The 15,516-nt window shown below is 49.3% G+C and overlaps 1 protein-coding gene across 1 annotated transcript; it reads left to right on the forward strand.

Moving 5' to 3' along the window:
* The first annotated feature begins 609 nt into the window (after positions 1–609).
* UBAP1L (ubiquitin associated protein 1 like) lies at positions 610–13,423 on the forward strand. Its single transcript, XM_065642067.1, has 6 exons — positions 610–625; positions 3,332–3,486; positions 5,355–6,104; positions 7,503–7,712; positions 12,033–12,134; positions 13,064–13,423. Exons 1-6 carry the CDS (start codon positions 610–612, stop codon positions 13,196–13,198), a joined length of 1,368 nt encoding a protein of 455 aa, XP_065498139.1. The 3' UTR covers positions 13,199–13,423.
* Positions 13,424–15,516: the final 2,093 nt, after the last annotated feature.

Here is a 15,516-nt window from a genome sequence, read left to right on the forward strand (position 1 = left end):
ATTTGTGGAGGAGGGAACGTGTAGTTGCCAAAATTCAACACTTGGGCCTTACGTATAATGTTAATAGTTTCTTGGCTGAAAATATGCGTTGATTTCTGCTAGTAAGAGCTCATAAATTAGTAATTTTTAATAGAGTTAGAATTAATCTGCCTTTGGAAGTTTGAAGTTCTTGCTCCTGTGTATATCGCCTACTTAGAGCACCCCAAAATACAGATTACCATGAAGTCCCGTGGAGGTTCTCATTTACACATCCATACATCCTCCTGTTGCTTTGACCATCTCATTACTCCAAGACCTGTGGCCAGGTCAAATCCTGGGGGGACTCTTACCTGATGAAAAAGCAAAATTTCAAACAGCATAAAAACAATTACAGAATCAACACTTGCAGTTCAGGAAGCTCCGTGACCAGAGGATTCTCTGCTTAATTAGTGAGGCTTCTTATCCCATCAGTGTGTCTGATGGGATGGGCTCACCACTTAAGCTACGATAATCTTAAAACTGTCAAAGTCAGACACTTGTCTGGCACTGCACGAGTTTAAAGAACCGAGCAGCAGATCCGCAGGCAGCGCAGGAGCAGCCCCGTTCTCCCCGCCCTGCGAGAGGGTCTCCATGATTTCCTCTGATGGTAAGGATAACTTTATATTGTTAATAAAAATACGACTTGAAAATGCTAGTGGGTAAGGTACATTTAGGTGTATTTCAATCCCTTAAACTTTCTGTGGCTCGTTCTACATGTTTGCTTTTGTCTGATGATATACGTGTTAAAACATTCTATATTTTTAGTGAGGAAGATGTCAAAGCCACAGGTGGAAGAGGAACGTTTAAAATCTTAACTCGTGAAGACATGGTATTAATTCTTAAATAGTCCCTTGTGTATTCAGATGTAAGGTTCAAATTTGCCTGGGTGTAGTATTTCCTACTACTTTTAAAGAAATTATTATAGCCCAGAAGAAAAGAGGGGTTAGCTGGGAGTTTCCCAGTCCCGTTTGCATCCTGTTGCCTCCCTGGTCCTGGTGCAGTTGGGATTTCTCATGTTTTTAAAGTGCATCCTCCTCCTGACAGGAGCTGCTTCCTTTGCCAGCCAGATCTTTGATGGCAAAGCAGGCAGGTCAGAACCCTTGGAGAAGTTGCTTTCTGATGTAAATTTGGTGTTTACCACTGACCCTCTTTTATTTCTTGTCCAGCAGCGTTTTCGTTGTCATCGCTCCTCACCCCAATGTACTTCTTTTTTTTTTTCTAAACCGTGGTTTTGGGGATTAACACTTGTGAGAGCCTTTCTTAGAGCGCATTTTTTTAAGAAGTGAAATACAGCGAGATACGGTATCATAATCTCTCCGTATTTTCTTCGTGGTGGCATCAGGCACATCCACTACCCATCTCCATCCCGTAAAGTGGGATTTAAAACTAAATAAAGCCGTTTTAGGTGACAGTGAAATACTCTTTTCTTTTCCACCTTTGTGCCGCATGGCTTTTGAAAAGAGCTGATGTACAGCGTGAGCTGCGAGGAGGGTGGGAGACGAGTGGGAGAAAGGTGGAGGCAGGCAGCTTCTCTTACAGATGTTTTCAGACAGCGTCTTTGTGGGCGCTGACGTGGGTTGTAACTTAGGCTGAGCCCTCTTAGGCTGGGAGCAGATGGTCTGGCACACGGTGCGTGTGTCGCGTGGCAGCAGGACACGTGCGGGAGCCGCAAAGCTGGTTACGGGCTCTGCCTGCGCTACAGCCCCGGGTATTGACGGCTCCTGGCGTCACTCCTGGGTAATTCTGATAAGACCAAATGAGTTGCACCAAGCGATTGCACATGTTTTTTGTTTGTGGTCTGGAAGCTGTTTATTAGTCCTTTGCTAATGTAAGAAACTACTTTGACTGAAATTTCCTATTATTGACCATTATTGTTGCATTTTGCAGCTTTCCTTAATAGATTCATCTTATTTTCTTTTTGTGGAGTGTTTACCTTCATTGTCATAGAAACCACTTTTTAAAAGAAAAAAAAAATATCAGCAAAAGCACCTAGAGATGTCACACCAAGTATTTAATGTTTGTGTCCTGCGCTGCTTTGGGATGAACAGGTACAGGCTGTAGATATGGGAGCTCGGTGGATTATTGACCATCAACTCTTGGCAGCTGACAATATATAAAGGAAATTATTTTGCCTGTTTGCCTGGGAAGCTGAGGACTTGGGGCTTCATGCAGCAAGTGGTGGCTTTTTACTAAATTGAGACATTTACGCTATTGCGGTAATATTTTCCATGCCGCTGTTCCCAGTTCATCAGAAATTTTTCTCTCCTCTTGCTATTCCTGATCTGAAAAACAACACCGCGTGGTTCTTAAAAGTTAATCTGGCCTTAAAATGCCTTGTTTGACATCTCTCTGACGCCGAAGCTTGCCTGATGCGCTTGTTTGGCTCTGGGTAAGCCGCTGCGGTGCTGGTGGGGATGTCCTCGTCCTACTTTGTGACCACGGCTGCTCTCAGGTCACGCAGGGAGAGGAGACCTGCCAGGTGTCCTCCTTGGCTGCGGTTTCTGCCTCTGAAATTTGAAAAAGAGTGCTTGGTGTGTCCCCAGCTCAGGAAAAGGAGCGTGAGATGGGCAGCAGGGGGAGGGATGGAAAGTAGTGAGGTACACGCAGAGACAGATCTTCCCAGTATCGGTAATTAAGATTTTGCAAATGTGGGCATTGCCCACAGCAGGTTTTCCACAGCTGGCAGTGTCTCTGAGGGCTGTGTTCCTTTTACTGGTGTCACTGTAAATAGCTCATCTTTCCCTCCTTCCAGCCATCTTATTTTCACCAATCAAGTTTTGGGCCCTTCACAACAAGAAAGCCCTTGAGGTGCTGGAGTGAGTTGAGAGAAGGCAATGGAGCTGGTGAGGGGTCTGGAGCACAAGTGTGATGGGAGCGGCTGAGGGAGCTGGGGGTTCAGCTGGAGAACAGGAGCTGAGGGGAGACCTTCTGATCTCTGACCTGCCTGAAAGGAGCTTGGAGCCAGGGGGCGTCGGGCTCTGCTCCCCAGGAACAAGCGCCAGGACCAGAGGAAACGGCCTCAAGTTGCGCCAGGGGAGGCTGAGGTTGGATCTGGGGAACAATTTCTTCCCCAAAGGGCTGTGGGGCATTGGAACAGGCTGCCCAGGGCAGTGCTGGAGTCACCATCCCTGGAGGGGCTGGACAGACAGAGATGAGGTTCTCGGGGACATGGGGCAGTGCCAGGGTTGGGTTAACAGTTGGACTTTATGACCTTGAGGGTCTCTTCCAACCAAAACAATTCAATTATTCTGTGATTCTATCTTAAAAGGTGCTATTCCTGCCTTTTACAGTTTTGTTTCGTCCCTTCCTCCAGCAGCAAGAAATCAGGCAGCGGCCATGAGCTACCTGGATGAAGTTCCCTTCCGGACGGCCCTGAGCCTTGATGGGGACTCAGGGGAACAAAACACTTTAATCACCGCCCCTGCCATTGACCTCCCCGACTGTGCTGACATCCTCATGAGCACCATGGTGAGTCGCTTCTGCTTGTGTCCACGCGTGGACTCGCTTCTGAGGGATGCTCAAAGGGATGTCAGTGGTGTTTGCCTTTTCTTGTGAAAGAAGGGAAGGGAAACCTCTCCTCCTAATTGATCTCCTCTTAATTGGCTGCTGGCAGGGGTGAGAGGAGGTGAGGATGATTTCTGGTGGGTGGGAGTGAGGAAGGGGTGGATTTGGAGTTGGTTTTTTTAATCCTATCCAAGCAGGAAGGTTGGGTCTTTCTGGGATAGGAAAGCAAATTTCAGGCTCTGCTCTGGGATTGTTTTCTAGTCTGGAATCATCACCATCTCATTTATTAATAATATTTGTTAAATATTTATTAATAAATGTAACAGATATAAGCAGGCAATGCTACCTGTGCTGGCGACATATATATACATAAAATCTATATAATACCCTGTGGCACTTTGTGATCTGCCACATTGCTCAGTCCTAAGCTGCTTTTGAATCTCCACCTATTGCTATAACAGCTTCGTCACCAATTTTAAAGCCCAGCACAGCGATTGACAGAGCTGTCTGTGCTCGGGAAGGGAGTAGGAAGCCTTTCCCTGGACAGCTGCCCTGAAGACACGGAGTTGGCTCTCCGGGCTTACGGGCAGCACTTGCACAGCTGCAGTCAAAGACAATTTCAGAAATATTTTGTGCGTTTAGCCTTAAATAGTCTCACCCGTAGGTGGGGTCAGTGCACTTCATGGGGAGAAGGTGAGCTGGGCCATCCCAAACAGCCTCTGCTCGCTCCCAGTGATGGGTGAACTGTCAGTAAACCCCACATCTGGCTTTTCGCCATCTCAGCCTCCCCCAAAAATGACACATCCCAAATCCACAGGATGGGTTTAACAGGAGGAGTCGCCATGTTGTTCATTTTAAGCAATTTCTCCGAAGAAAATTTTAACGCATGTGGTTTTTTGCCACCTGTGTGAAGGCAGATGATGGTCTGCGTCCCCACGGACCAGCTGAGGTGGTTCCACCACCCCATTCTACCCCAGCCCTGCATTTCTCCCTGGTTGGGGACATGTCGGCCCCACTGAGGCCAAGCGATTGTGCTGGTGGTCCAGGCTGATCCTTGTTGGGGCACGTGGTGGTGTTTTCCTCAGGGAGGCTGGTTCAGGTCCATGGCAGGGAGCACTAAAAACAGCATTCCTGGGCTGTGAATGTACTCGCCTGCCAGTCCGGAGGAGACCTTGTTTGGAGAGCTCTGGGATGGGCAAGGCTTGTTTATTCCAGGAAAACCTTGATTTCAGTCTCAAACACATTTATATTTTAAGCCGGACTACGTGGAAATGACGACTCTGTTCCACGACTGGCTGAGGCCCTGGCGCCCCCGGGGACTCCATGGCCAGTCCTGCCTCTGCCCAAGGTGGCATCTCCCCTCTTGGTGGCTCCTGAGCCCTCATGCCCGAGGTGGCTCTGCCAGGAGCCACTAACGAGGGTCACAAACGAGCTCTGCCACCAACCTGGGAGCAGCCTGTAGCCTGCAACTGGATGCCCGAATCTCCTCTCTGCACCCTCCACCCTCTGCTCTCCCCTTCCACAGCAGCCGAAGTGACACAAAACCACCTCCAAGCATAAAACACCTATAAAAAAATTGTAGATGTAACTCAAAATAATAATAACTTTGTAGCCAGATTTTTTTTAAGTATAAATTTTGGGGATTCCCTCTAGGGATGAGGCTGGTGCTGCCCAACCCTACAGCCCTAGTGCCCGCAGCCAGCTCCAATGCTCAGAGAAATAGGAGCCGATACAGGAAGGACGCAGCCCTTAGGGTGCCCTGGCGAAGCGCGTGGGTTGCTCTGTGGTCTGCTTTCAGATGCCCTCACCAGCTGCTTTTTGTTCTTCCACAGCACGACTTCTCGCTGGAAAGAAAAGTGCTTTACTGGGTCGAGGTTGCCTCTCAGCAACAAACCTCCCGTCATCGGGTCACCTCCGAAGTCATCCCCACTGCTCCGCCGTGCTGGCTGCTGCTGGTGGACCCCGCCGACAGCTCCGGGGGGAGAGCGCGGGACGCAGTGGTGAGACGCAGCATCAGCCTGAGTGCGGCCGACGGCGGCTACGGGCACGCCAAGGGCAGAGCTGCCTTGTCCGACAGCGAGAGTGAGACCTGGCACTCGGAGGACGACGAGTATTCAGAGGACGATGAATACTCCTCGACCTCCTGGGAAGAGAACGACAAGGATGAAAAGGTTTCCAGGAGGAGAAGCAGCGGGAAAGGTGTCGCTCCATATCCCAGCTTTTACCAGACCCGACCAAAGACATCGCCTGGCTTGCTGGAGCCCTCGCCGGAGAGCAGCAGCCACAACCCAGCCAGCCCGGACCCGAACAAGCAGAGAAGATCCATGGTGATATTTAACAACATGAAGAACGAGCTGGAAGCGGCCAGACGGAAACTGGCAGCTTTGGTGCATCCGCTGAACAGAGCAGCCACGGAGAGCAGAGGGGTCCCGGTGCCACGGCCGCTCCCCCAGCACCGCACCAGCCGCAGCGTCACGTATGGGCTGTCCCCAGCTGTGTCCCCTCTGGGGACATTGGTACCAGCTCCTCCGGCCACAGCCACACCAATGCCCCCCATCAAACAGCATAAACCCACTGTGCCGGTGAGGTGTTTTCCTCTGGTAGCCCTTTGCTGAGACAGGAGGGAGGTGGAGGCTCAAATTGGTCCCATTTGCTGCGGTCTGGCCAGCAAAACGGGACAGAAATGGGGCTTTGGGAACACTAAACCCATGAGAAATTGCTGGCAAGTTTTCAGAAGAAGTGAAGGAAGGGGATTTTTTTGCCAGGCAGAGCTTTCTGGGAGGATGTTTACTTGCTCTGTCCTAACCAAAGCATCACTATTTTTCCCAACAAGCAGGGCATCTTATTTGATTTCCAGTTGAAACAATTTAAAAAACAAATGAGAAGATTTTTTTCCTCTTTCCTTTCCATTTTCCCTCTCTAACAGATATAAACAGGGTTTATGGGGGAATGCCCCTTACAGCTTTCACAGCTGCTTCTCCTGGCAGCCCCAGAAGAGAAGCCGGGGCTTGAACGGGCACAAAACCGGGTTGTTTCTGCATCCCCTCTGCCCTGGGTCTCCCTCTTTACCTGTCCCTGTCCTCCCTGCCATCCTTCCCCCTGTTTTATAGCTGGAAAAGGCCATTTTGCCTGAATCCTCCTGCAATATTGCCATCCTTCTCTGTGGCAATGGCTCCCTGTCTTTTCTTAAAAGTAGGAAGCTTTAGATTTCGTAATCAAATTGTTCACTGACAGAGACAGCGATGTGTAGTGATGGAGTAAATATTGCTGTCCATCACCTTAAATCTGAATTGCACCATGTTTTTAAAAAAATCACATCTCGAGAGATTTAGGAGATAAATTACCAAAAACCTGCAGTTGAAATCATCAGACACTTGAAAGACCAGGTTATTTATATGTAGGTGCATTAGACATAGGGTAATTAAGGAAAGATTAAACACCCCTGTGTATTTATACGCTAAACAGCTGTTGCAACTAATTACTAATCCATCGCCCACCCTGCTCGGCTGCTGTTACGCTTGGATCGTGCCAAATACTAAAGCCTTGTACTTGGGCGAGTGTTTCTATTTGCAAGGAGATGGGTTTGGAGCAGAAACCTCAATAAATCTGCCAAACATCACAGGCATAAACGGGGCATTGGGGCAGGATCCTCCTGCCCACGGGCAGCGCTGCCTCTTATTTGGCTGCTCAAGGACAAAAATGACATTTATTGCTGGGGAGATGAGCAGGATTCCCAGGGAGAGGAAGCTGCTTTTGCTGATGAACCCGCCTAAGCGCTGTTTTCTCTGATCTGTATCCATAGCTAAGCCTGGATTTAATTAAGTCCAGTGTCCTTTGATGTCCAAGGGGATTTTGTTCCATGTATGGGAATTTTTTCCTCTTCTGGAGGGAGCAAGGTAACCACTGGCATTTGAAAACATTGCTCCATCCTGGGTTGTTTAACATCATTTCATCTGCTGGGTTTTTTTTTCTTCTTGCAGTCCCTCAGCCCCTATGCCTGCCTTCCCCCGGCCTCCGCGCCTGCGCGACCTCTCAGTTCCCACAGATCCCAGCCGGATTCTGCGTCTGATCTGCTCTCGGCGCTGAGCCAAGAGGAACGAGACCTCATCGAGCCCGTGATCGCCTTGGGCTACCCCATTCGCAAAGCCATCCTCACCCTCCAGAAAACTGGAAAGCAAAGCTTAAGTCAGGTTGGTGAAGCCGGCACGGTGCCGCGGAAAGCTCTTGGTAAAGAAAAAAAATTATTTTTGTGGAGAAAGGGATGGCTATCTTGCTTGGGGTGGACCTCAGGTGGCCTTGGGTTTCCCACGTTGGTATCAGACTTCGGCTGACAAGGTTTTCCATGAGATCACGTCTGTGCTTTTGCTGTAATAAAATAGCAACGAGTCACCCACAGCTTTTCAGCAAGTACTAACGGCCGGGTAACGTTATCTGCTCAATCTGTTTTATGGCGCCTGGTGTCCTTTTGAAGTACAAATTTTGGCCCCATATATGGAAACTTTTTGCACGTCATTTTTTCCCGGCTGCTAGATTCGTGTGATTATTGCCATGGCTCATCCTGTCAGAGCGGGACTGTACAAATACCTCGCAGATTTGTCTGGGCTCTCTCCAAAACACAAACTCCTTGTGTTGGAGCAAGCAGAGACTCCATGCGAGCATTGCAGCTGGGTCCCAGACCTCTTGTCTGGAGGAACCCTTTATAATAACCTGAAATTTCTCAAAAATAATTAACGTACCAGCTCTTCCTGCCCCTGGTATCTGAGCACATTGCAGCCCACCGTGCTGCATCCCAATTATCAAAGTCACTGCTTGTCCAGACGAACCTCCCGTGGTGCAGGTGGGCTTGGAGCATCCATGCGCTGAGGGATGCTGCTGGCTCAGACCTTCTGCCTTCGCAAAGCTTGGAGCTGGACCTGCCCATCCCAGTGGAGGATTTAGTAGGGCTAAGTTATCCAAGGAGCTTTTGCAGAGAGAGAAGGGGCTTGATTGCAGCTTAAAAAGCGGGATGTCCACCAGGCCGTCATGCCAGGGAGCAGGAGCAGCCCCTGGGCAGAGGTGTGAGCGGGTGCAGCACCGAGCAGCTGCTGTTGGGTACCAGGCTGGGTACCAAGTCTCCTTCCCGTTCCCCGGCGAGCTGCCTGTGCTGCGTGGGCCAGCTCTTACCCGTCTGGTCGGTGCACAAAGCTGCTCTGAGTCATCCTGCAGCTTCTGGCTCCCTCCTGAGTCACCCTCGGCTGGACCAGCCTCCCCAGACCCTCGCTGGTGTTTCAGGCGAGGGTCGTCACAAGCCGAAGTGGGAAGGGAAGCTTTATTTCTTTAATCTGTAGAGGTTTCATCCAGGCAGAGGGAGATGGGCAGAGCCCAGCCCACGTTCTTTGCGTGCAAGGGCGGCTTGTAGCAACTGCTGTCTCCATATGAAGGAGCAGCGCATCTTATTAAGGATGGAGATGGGGACAGCCTGTTCCCTTCTGTGCAAACACAGGGACTCCCAGCCCCTTGGAGAGGTGATTAATGCATCAAAATACAAGTTCTGCTTTATATTCTGTGCCTTCTTCACCAGAAGTTCCCATCTTTCCCATTTATACCCAATACAAAACATCAGGCATAGCCCTCCATGCATCTCTTACAAGTACAAAACTGCCAAATTAGGCTAAACCTTCCTGGAAAATATGTTTCAACTCGAGTTAAAAACAAGAGCTGTGGGCGCTCTTCGTTGTTTGCTGGTGTCACGTGGGGATTTCAGTGTGTGACAATGACAGCTTCAGCCGTGAAGATTGATTGTAGCACCAGATGGTCGCCAAAAATCGCTCTGTTTCTTTGCGGTGTCAAGTCAGAGCCCACCCTGTTGGAGAAGACAAGTCTGCTGCCTTAAGGAGGTGACGTCTTCTCAATTTTGGTGGAGGAGCCTCTCTAAAAGGCTCAAGTAGGGTTAGTTGCCCTAATGCGTCATCTAGGATGTCATGGCCCAGGGCTAAACCAAAAATGGATCATTGCATTTTGATCAGTGCTCATTGATCAATCAAGAGTTATCCATGGAGCTAGGTGTGACAAATGGCTGCGGCCAGACAGCATCATTATCCCCAAATAGCTGTAAACATGGGGTTCAGAGCAGGACGGTCACCACAGGACACAGCCCATGGTGACAGCCACCTCCTGGCCATGTGTGGGTGGGGAGCCCCTTCCTATGGACTGTTGGGCTCTTGCGAAATCAATAATACAGCAAAATCTGTGCTCAACTGTGCTACCATAAGGTGTTCTTGCCCCTTTCCTCCTCCAAAAGAACTTGCTGTCTTACCCCAGGTGACAATCTAGATGTTCAGCGCTTCCTACAAGCCCGGCATCAGCTGTCCCCACTGGTGGTGGCTCCCTGGGCCTCTGCAACACTTGTAGAAGTTGTGTCCTTGGTGGCAGCATCTGAGTTGGCTGTCCACAGCGGTGCAGGCTGGGGTCTCCCTGTCCCCCCAGGCAGTCACTGTCCCTGGAGGCTCAGTGTCACCCTTGGCTTAGAATCATAAAGTCATTTTGGTTAGAAGAGACCCTCAAGATAGAGTCCAACCGTTAACCCACTCCTGGCACTAACCCGTGTCCCCGAGAACCTCATCTCCGTGTCTGTTCAACCCCTCCAGGGATGGTGACTCCACCACTGCCCTGGGCAGCCTGTTCCAATGCCTGACAGCCTTTTCTGGGAAGAAATTGTTCCTAATATCTAATCTGAATCTCCCCTGGTGCAACTTGAGGCCATTTTCCCTTGTCCTATCACTTGTTACTTGGGAGAAGAGACCTTGCTTGAACCCTACAGCAAGACTGGGGAGATGTTTACCCTGTTCCTCCACCATGAAATCAGCATTTGGGTCTTTGATGCTGTTTGCTGGCGTTTTTTTCCATGCTAGCAGCTTATAGTCTGTGGTGCAGGTAGGTCGGTGAAATAGTTGGTGCTAAGGCTTTGCTCTTCTTAAGCAGCCAGTTGTTGGAGAACGTGAAGCTGGGACCTAATGGGGATGGACCTTTCTGATGAAGGTCAGCCACAGCAGGACAGGGACATGGCAGATAAAACCCACCAGAGGAGGTTTTTCCTTTACGTCACTGCTTGTGCTTGTCTTTGGTGTGAGAAGCTACATCACTGCACATCACATCAAACAGCAACAGGAGAGGAAAGAGATAAATCAGCAGGTGACTGATCCACCAGAGCCTGGAGGTCACTTCCCAGACAAGCAGGTTGTGAGGAGGTTGTTGGGTTGGCCATGGAGCAGATAAAGCTGAGCTCTCCAGGGCTGCCCGTGCTGGAGGAACTTCATGTCTTAGTGTGATGAGGAGCATCCATGAGAGCTACAAGGGGAGAAGGAGCTTCAAGAGCGCAGTGGCACCTCCGCCTCCTCCCCAGCGAGCGGTGGTGGGGCTGGTACCAGACCCAGGGGATTGGCAGGTCATAGTATTTAAAAACCTGTTTTTGTTTAGTCTTCAGGATATATATACGTATTATTTTTGTAATGATAAAAATCATGGAGTTGACAACAGCACCAATTTCATGCTGGGCTTGAACAGCACGCCAGGCTGCCAGGACATCGTGGCTGTCCCTACTGTGACAGGGCCAGAAAATACAGCAATGATCTGGGGTGTTTAATTAGTAAAGTAACGAGGAAAATAAAAACAGATTATGAGTACCAATGGCCAAAGACAATCTAATTTTTGAGTTTAATAAGCTGCTCCTTACGGCTGGCATTTCTTCAAATTTGTGCTCTGCTCTTTAGCCCAAGTCGATCAACTCAATGTCTGAGGGACTTTTGGGGCTTTTTCATGTATTTTGTGGTCTTTTACTGAATCCTTCTCCTTGCTATGGTGGTATTGGGGAGGATGGAGGTCTGTGTGCTGGTGGATCTGGGGAGATATGAATCAGCTTCTCCTTGGATGAAGACTTTGGGGAGACCTGTGGGATGTTCTTATTCCCCCTGCTATTGTATAGCACATTTATTATTCTCTGTCGCATATGTTTTTGGACAGTGAATGATTCTCGTGGTATTTAAAAGAACACCGCTGGGAATAGTGCTGTCAGCACTCCAAGAACAAAGAGGGAAGCCAAAAATAACTGTTTACTTTCAGTAATGACAGCACATGGGTCTCCCCTGGGGTGGGTTTTGTTCTTGTACCTTGGAGCGAACCCACGGGTGCCTGAATCTCAGCACATCAAAGGGATGCTGGGTCAGCCGAGGGTGGACATCTCAGCAGGACAAGCTCTGCTTCACTCCCCAGCCTGGAGGTCGTTGCTTTGTATCTCAGATGGTTCAGATGTTTGGTTCGCTCCTCGTCCTCCCTCCGCCTTGTTCACATTGTCTTCTCACGGTGGGAGTCCTGCTGACGGACAGACCACCCTGGCCGAGCATCTGACAGGAGCCAGCAGGACAGTTGTGCCCCAGGTTGTCCCCAAGAGCTTGTCCCTGGCAAGGGGGGCTCCTGAATGCACTTGCACCCCGTGTCTGCGAGGTTGGATTAACCCTGGTTGTCTCCTTGTGCAGTTCCTGAGCTACCTGGGCGCCTGTGACCGGCTGCTGAAGCAGGGCTATGAGGAAGGGCAGGTGGAGGAGGCCATGGAAATGTTCCAGTACTCGGAAAAAAAGGTCAGATCAGGGCAGCACAGCCCAGCCATTTCTGCTGTATCCTCCAGCCGTGCTTTTCCAGCAGGCTGGATGTTCCACCACCCCTCGCACAGCTTCATGGTCAGACCCATCGCCCTGCAAGCAGTGAGCCTGCTTTCATGGCAGATGTAACCATAGGGACCCCCTGGGAAGTACACCTGCTCCGTCACTCCTCTCTGTCCATCCTCTCACCCCACCGTGCAAGCACGATGCTCGCTCAGCCCCTGCACAGGGGATCCCCCACATCGAACCCACCCGCCCTTGCTACCTCCCTCCTGCCTCCGTCTCTGCTCCCCTCCAGGGAGAAGACCTGTGGTGGCACACCAGGGGTTGGTCCCCATCACCAGTCTCCTCCTGGGGGTAGTGAAGAGAAAAAACTGCTTGAAATTTGGGCTGGGGTGTTTGACGTGATGCCGACGGCACGGAGGACTGCCGGCTCTCAGGGCTGTGGCAGTGGCAGAGCGGCTGGGACCTGGTGTCAGGCAGGGGGTTATTTATTGAGGACTCAGCTCCAGGAGATGTTGTGGTGCTGGGGCCCAGCCTGAGCAAGGGGGGAAGCAGGAGAAATGAATTCCTGCTTTTCCCTGGTCTCTTTAAAATGCAGGCAAACACTTGCGTGGAATTCATATTAAACTTTATAAGGAATCAGTGAAGCTAGTGGCTGACTTCATTAAATATTTCTCATTTAAAAAGTTGATGTAAAGGCACACTTTTAAATGCTGGCAGTGGTATGTGTGTCCTTGCTCTGCTGGCAGCAGTGGCGCCAGGAGTGCCATTCAGCAGTAACACAACCCGGCTGGGTCGTCTGGCTGCAGCCTCGTCACCCAACGCTGTTCCTGTGCAACTCTGCGATAAATCCACCCTTAAAACCCCATGATAACATCACTCTCTTCTTTTCCTTCTTCCTCCAGGCAGCTGAATTCCTGCATTTGTTAGCTCAGTTTAACGATATGGGTTTCCAGCAAAATGAAATTAAAGAAGTTCTTTTGCTCTGTGGGAATCAGAAGGAGAAAGCGCTGGAAGAGCTCGTGATGAAAACCCAGTGACCGGCACCCTGGAGCCCAGTCCCAGCTCCAGACTGGGCCACCGAAGGACTCGGGTGGGTTGGGAAGTTCTGACCCTTCTGCTTCATCCCCACTTGAGCAACATGACTCACCGGGCACAAGCCTTCCCAGCACCAGCATGATGTCTCATCTCATTTTATGGACAGTCACCATCCCTGGAGGGGTCGAACAGACGTGGAGATGAGGTTCTCAGGGACATGAGTTAGTGCCGGGGTGGGTTAAGGATTGGACTCAATGATCTTGAGGGTCTTTTCCAACCAAAATGATTCTATGATTCTATAAACATATTTGTCACTGTACTAAGGTTTTATAGCAGGAGTGTTTTATCTCTTCACCCAGACATCTCTACCTTCGACCATCTCTGCTCTTTAGATTAGAGGCAAGAAGATCCAAGCCGCCTTTAGCTTAGATTTTGCAAAACCCAAACCAGTTTTTTCCCTCCGCCCGGGGTGATTGGTGTCATGTTTTCAACCGCAATCAAACATGGATTCTTAAAAGATTTAAATAAATCAAGAGAAGAGAAGGTTTTAATATAAACTGAGGGCTCCTGCAGAAACATTTCTTGGTCTTTGCTTGGAAAGAGTCTCAGCTGACTTAGTCATGGTTGAATATTGTAATTGAAATCCAGTCCAATCACATTAGCTTCCCCTTTCAAACCAGAAACTTGAGAAAAATACACAATTCAATGAGGGTAAGGAAAGAAAACAGGGTGCCCATGCTCCAGAAATACATGAAGTTTATCCAGTGCAATGAAAAATGGCTTATGCAAAGGTTTGTGCTCGGGGGATTTCATGAAATCAGAACAGAGACAGGGAATGGATCAGCTGCCCTTGTGCTCTGCCAAAGTCAGGAAAATTCAGGGGATGCTTCCCTCAATGGTGGTCACAGCAGCTCCAAATGAAGTTAAGCACAAATGTCAGGATCAGGAAAATCTAGATGCCTGGGGGGAATTTATGTGACTGAAGGATGGAGAATGGGAGATTCAGATCAACGTCTCTCTTGGCTTGGCAGGGGAACAGTGAACAAAAAAAGCATTTTATTTTCCTGTGAATTAGATGCAGATGTAATTTCTTTAAGTAAAGATGGTTGGAGGGGTTCTTCCAAAATGTATTTGTGTCTTTTCCTGTGAAAATGCCAACTGGCACAACCCAGCAGAGAAAATCCTGAATTAGTTACATTTGTATCATTTTTCTATCATATCCTTCCAGACGATCTCCCAGCCCGTCCATATCCAAGGATGCTTTGTACCTTCTCGTCTTTAATGACATTAAAAAGGAAAATGTGGCACCTCGTATGTCCAAGGGAGACATCCTTGGGGAGCTCACAGGCTTTTCTTGGAGCTCCCAGCCTTGTTTTTTCCTCCAGCTTTCCCTTGGTTATACAAGCTTTTATTTTTGATACGGCCCTTATAAGGCAAGTCCATTGGACAGACAGCTGCTCCTTACGTTCCTCCTTGCCAAGATGATGTCACCTTCAAAAAAGAAACTCGCAGAAAGGTTAAACTGTGATTAGATAGATCGCTTCGCCTCAAACTGTAATCTTTGGCAGGGGAAACACTGTGAAGATTGAAAGGGGAAGATAACGGTGCTGTGCCGGTGCCAGTAACGGTGAGGGCTAAATTCTGGTGCGGTGTCTTGCCCACTGGCTGTGCAAAGGCTGAGCAGCCTCTCGTTAAGAGATTTGCTTGCTCCTGGCTCATCATTTTTTTCCCCCTGCTTGCAGAGGTAAGACCTGTATCTTTTTTTTTTTTTTCCTCCCTGCGCATCTAAAATTATCTTGCATTCCTTTCTGTATCGTGGTCTGGACTGACGGATGCAACAAATTCCTCCTGTCTTGGGAGCGTCCGTGCCATAGTCACCAGTGCCTGCCAAGACCTGCTCTTCCCTACGCTTAAAAATCTTAAAACCTTTTGCATTTTGTCAGCAAATATCTTCGTAAGCCCCCGAACTGTCAAAAAACCAGCATGTGAAGGTGGAGAGAGAGGTTTCAGGGCCAGAGGGAAGGGGAGAACCTGCCAAGTCCAGCCGTCCCGGGTTGGCCACAGAAGCCTGTCATAAATATTTTAGTAACAGAATTAGTTTATTTTAATGGAGGATTTAAGCTGTTCGTTCAACTTAAAACAGTTTTAAAGCCTTATGCTGCTTTCAGTTCAGGGAAGACGGCGTGAAATGTTAATTGGCTTCGTCTAGGAAAGGAACAAGAGTTTGACGTGGTGGGTTTTCTGCTAATGGTCCCCCCGAAGATAGTGACACTGCTCAGCTAATGTGGTGTCAAAGTCCCCTGGTGTCCCCTGTGCCACT

Source organism: Caloenas nicobarica, chromosome 10 (assembly GCF_036013445.1).
Source record: "Caloenas nicobarica isolate bCalNic1 chromosome 10, bCalNic1.hap1, whole genome shotgun sequence".
In the NCBI taxonomy this organism is placed as follows: domain Eukaryota; kingdom Metazoa; phylum Chordata; class Aves; order Columbiformes; family Columbidae; genus Caloenas; species Caloenas nicobarica.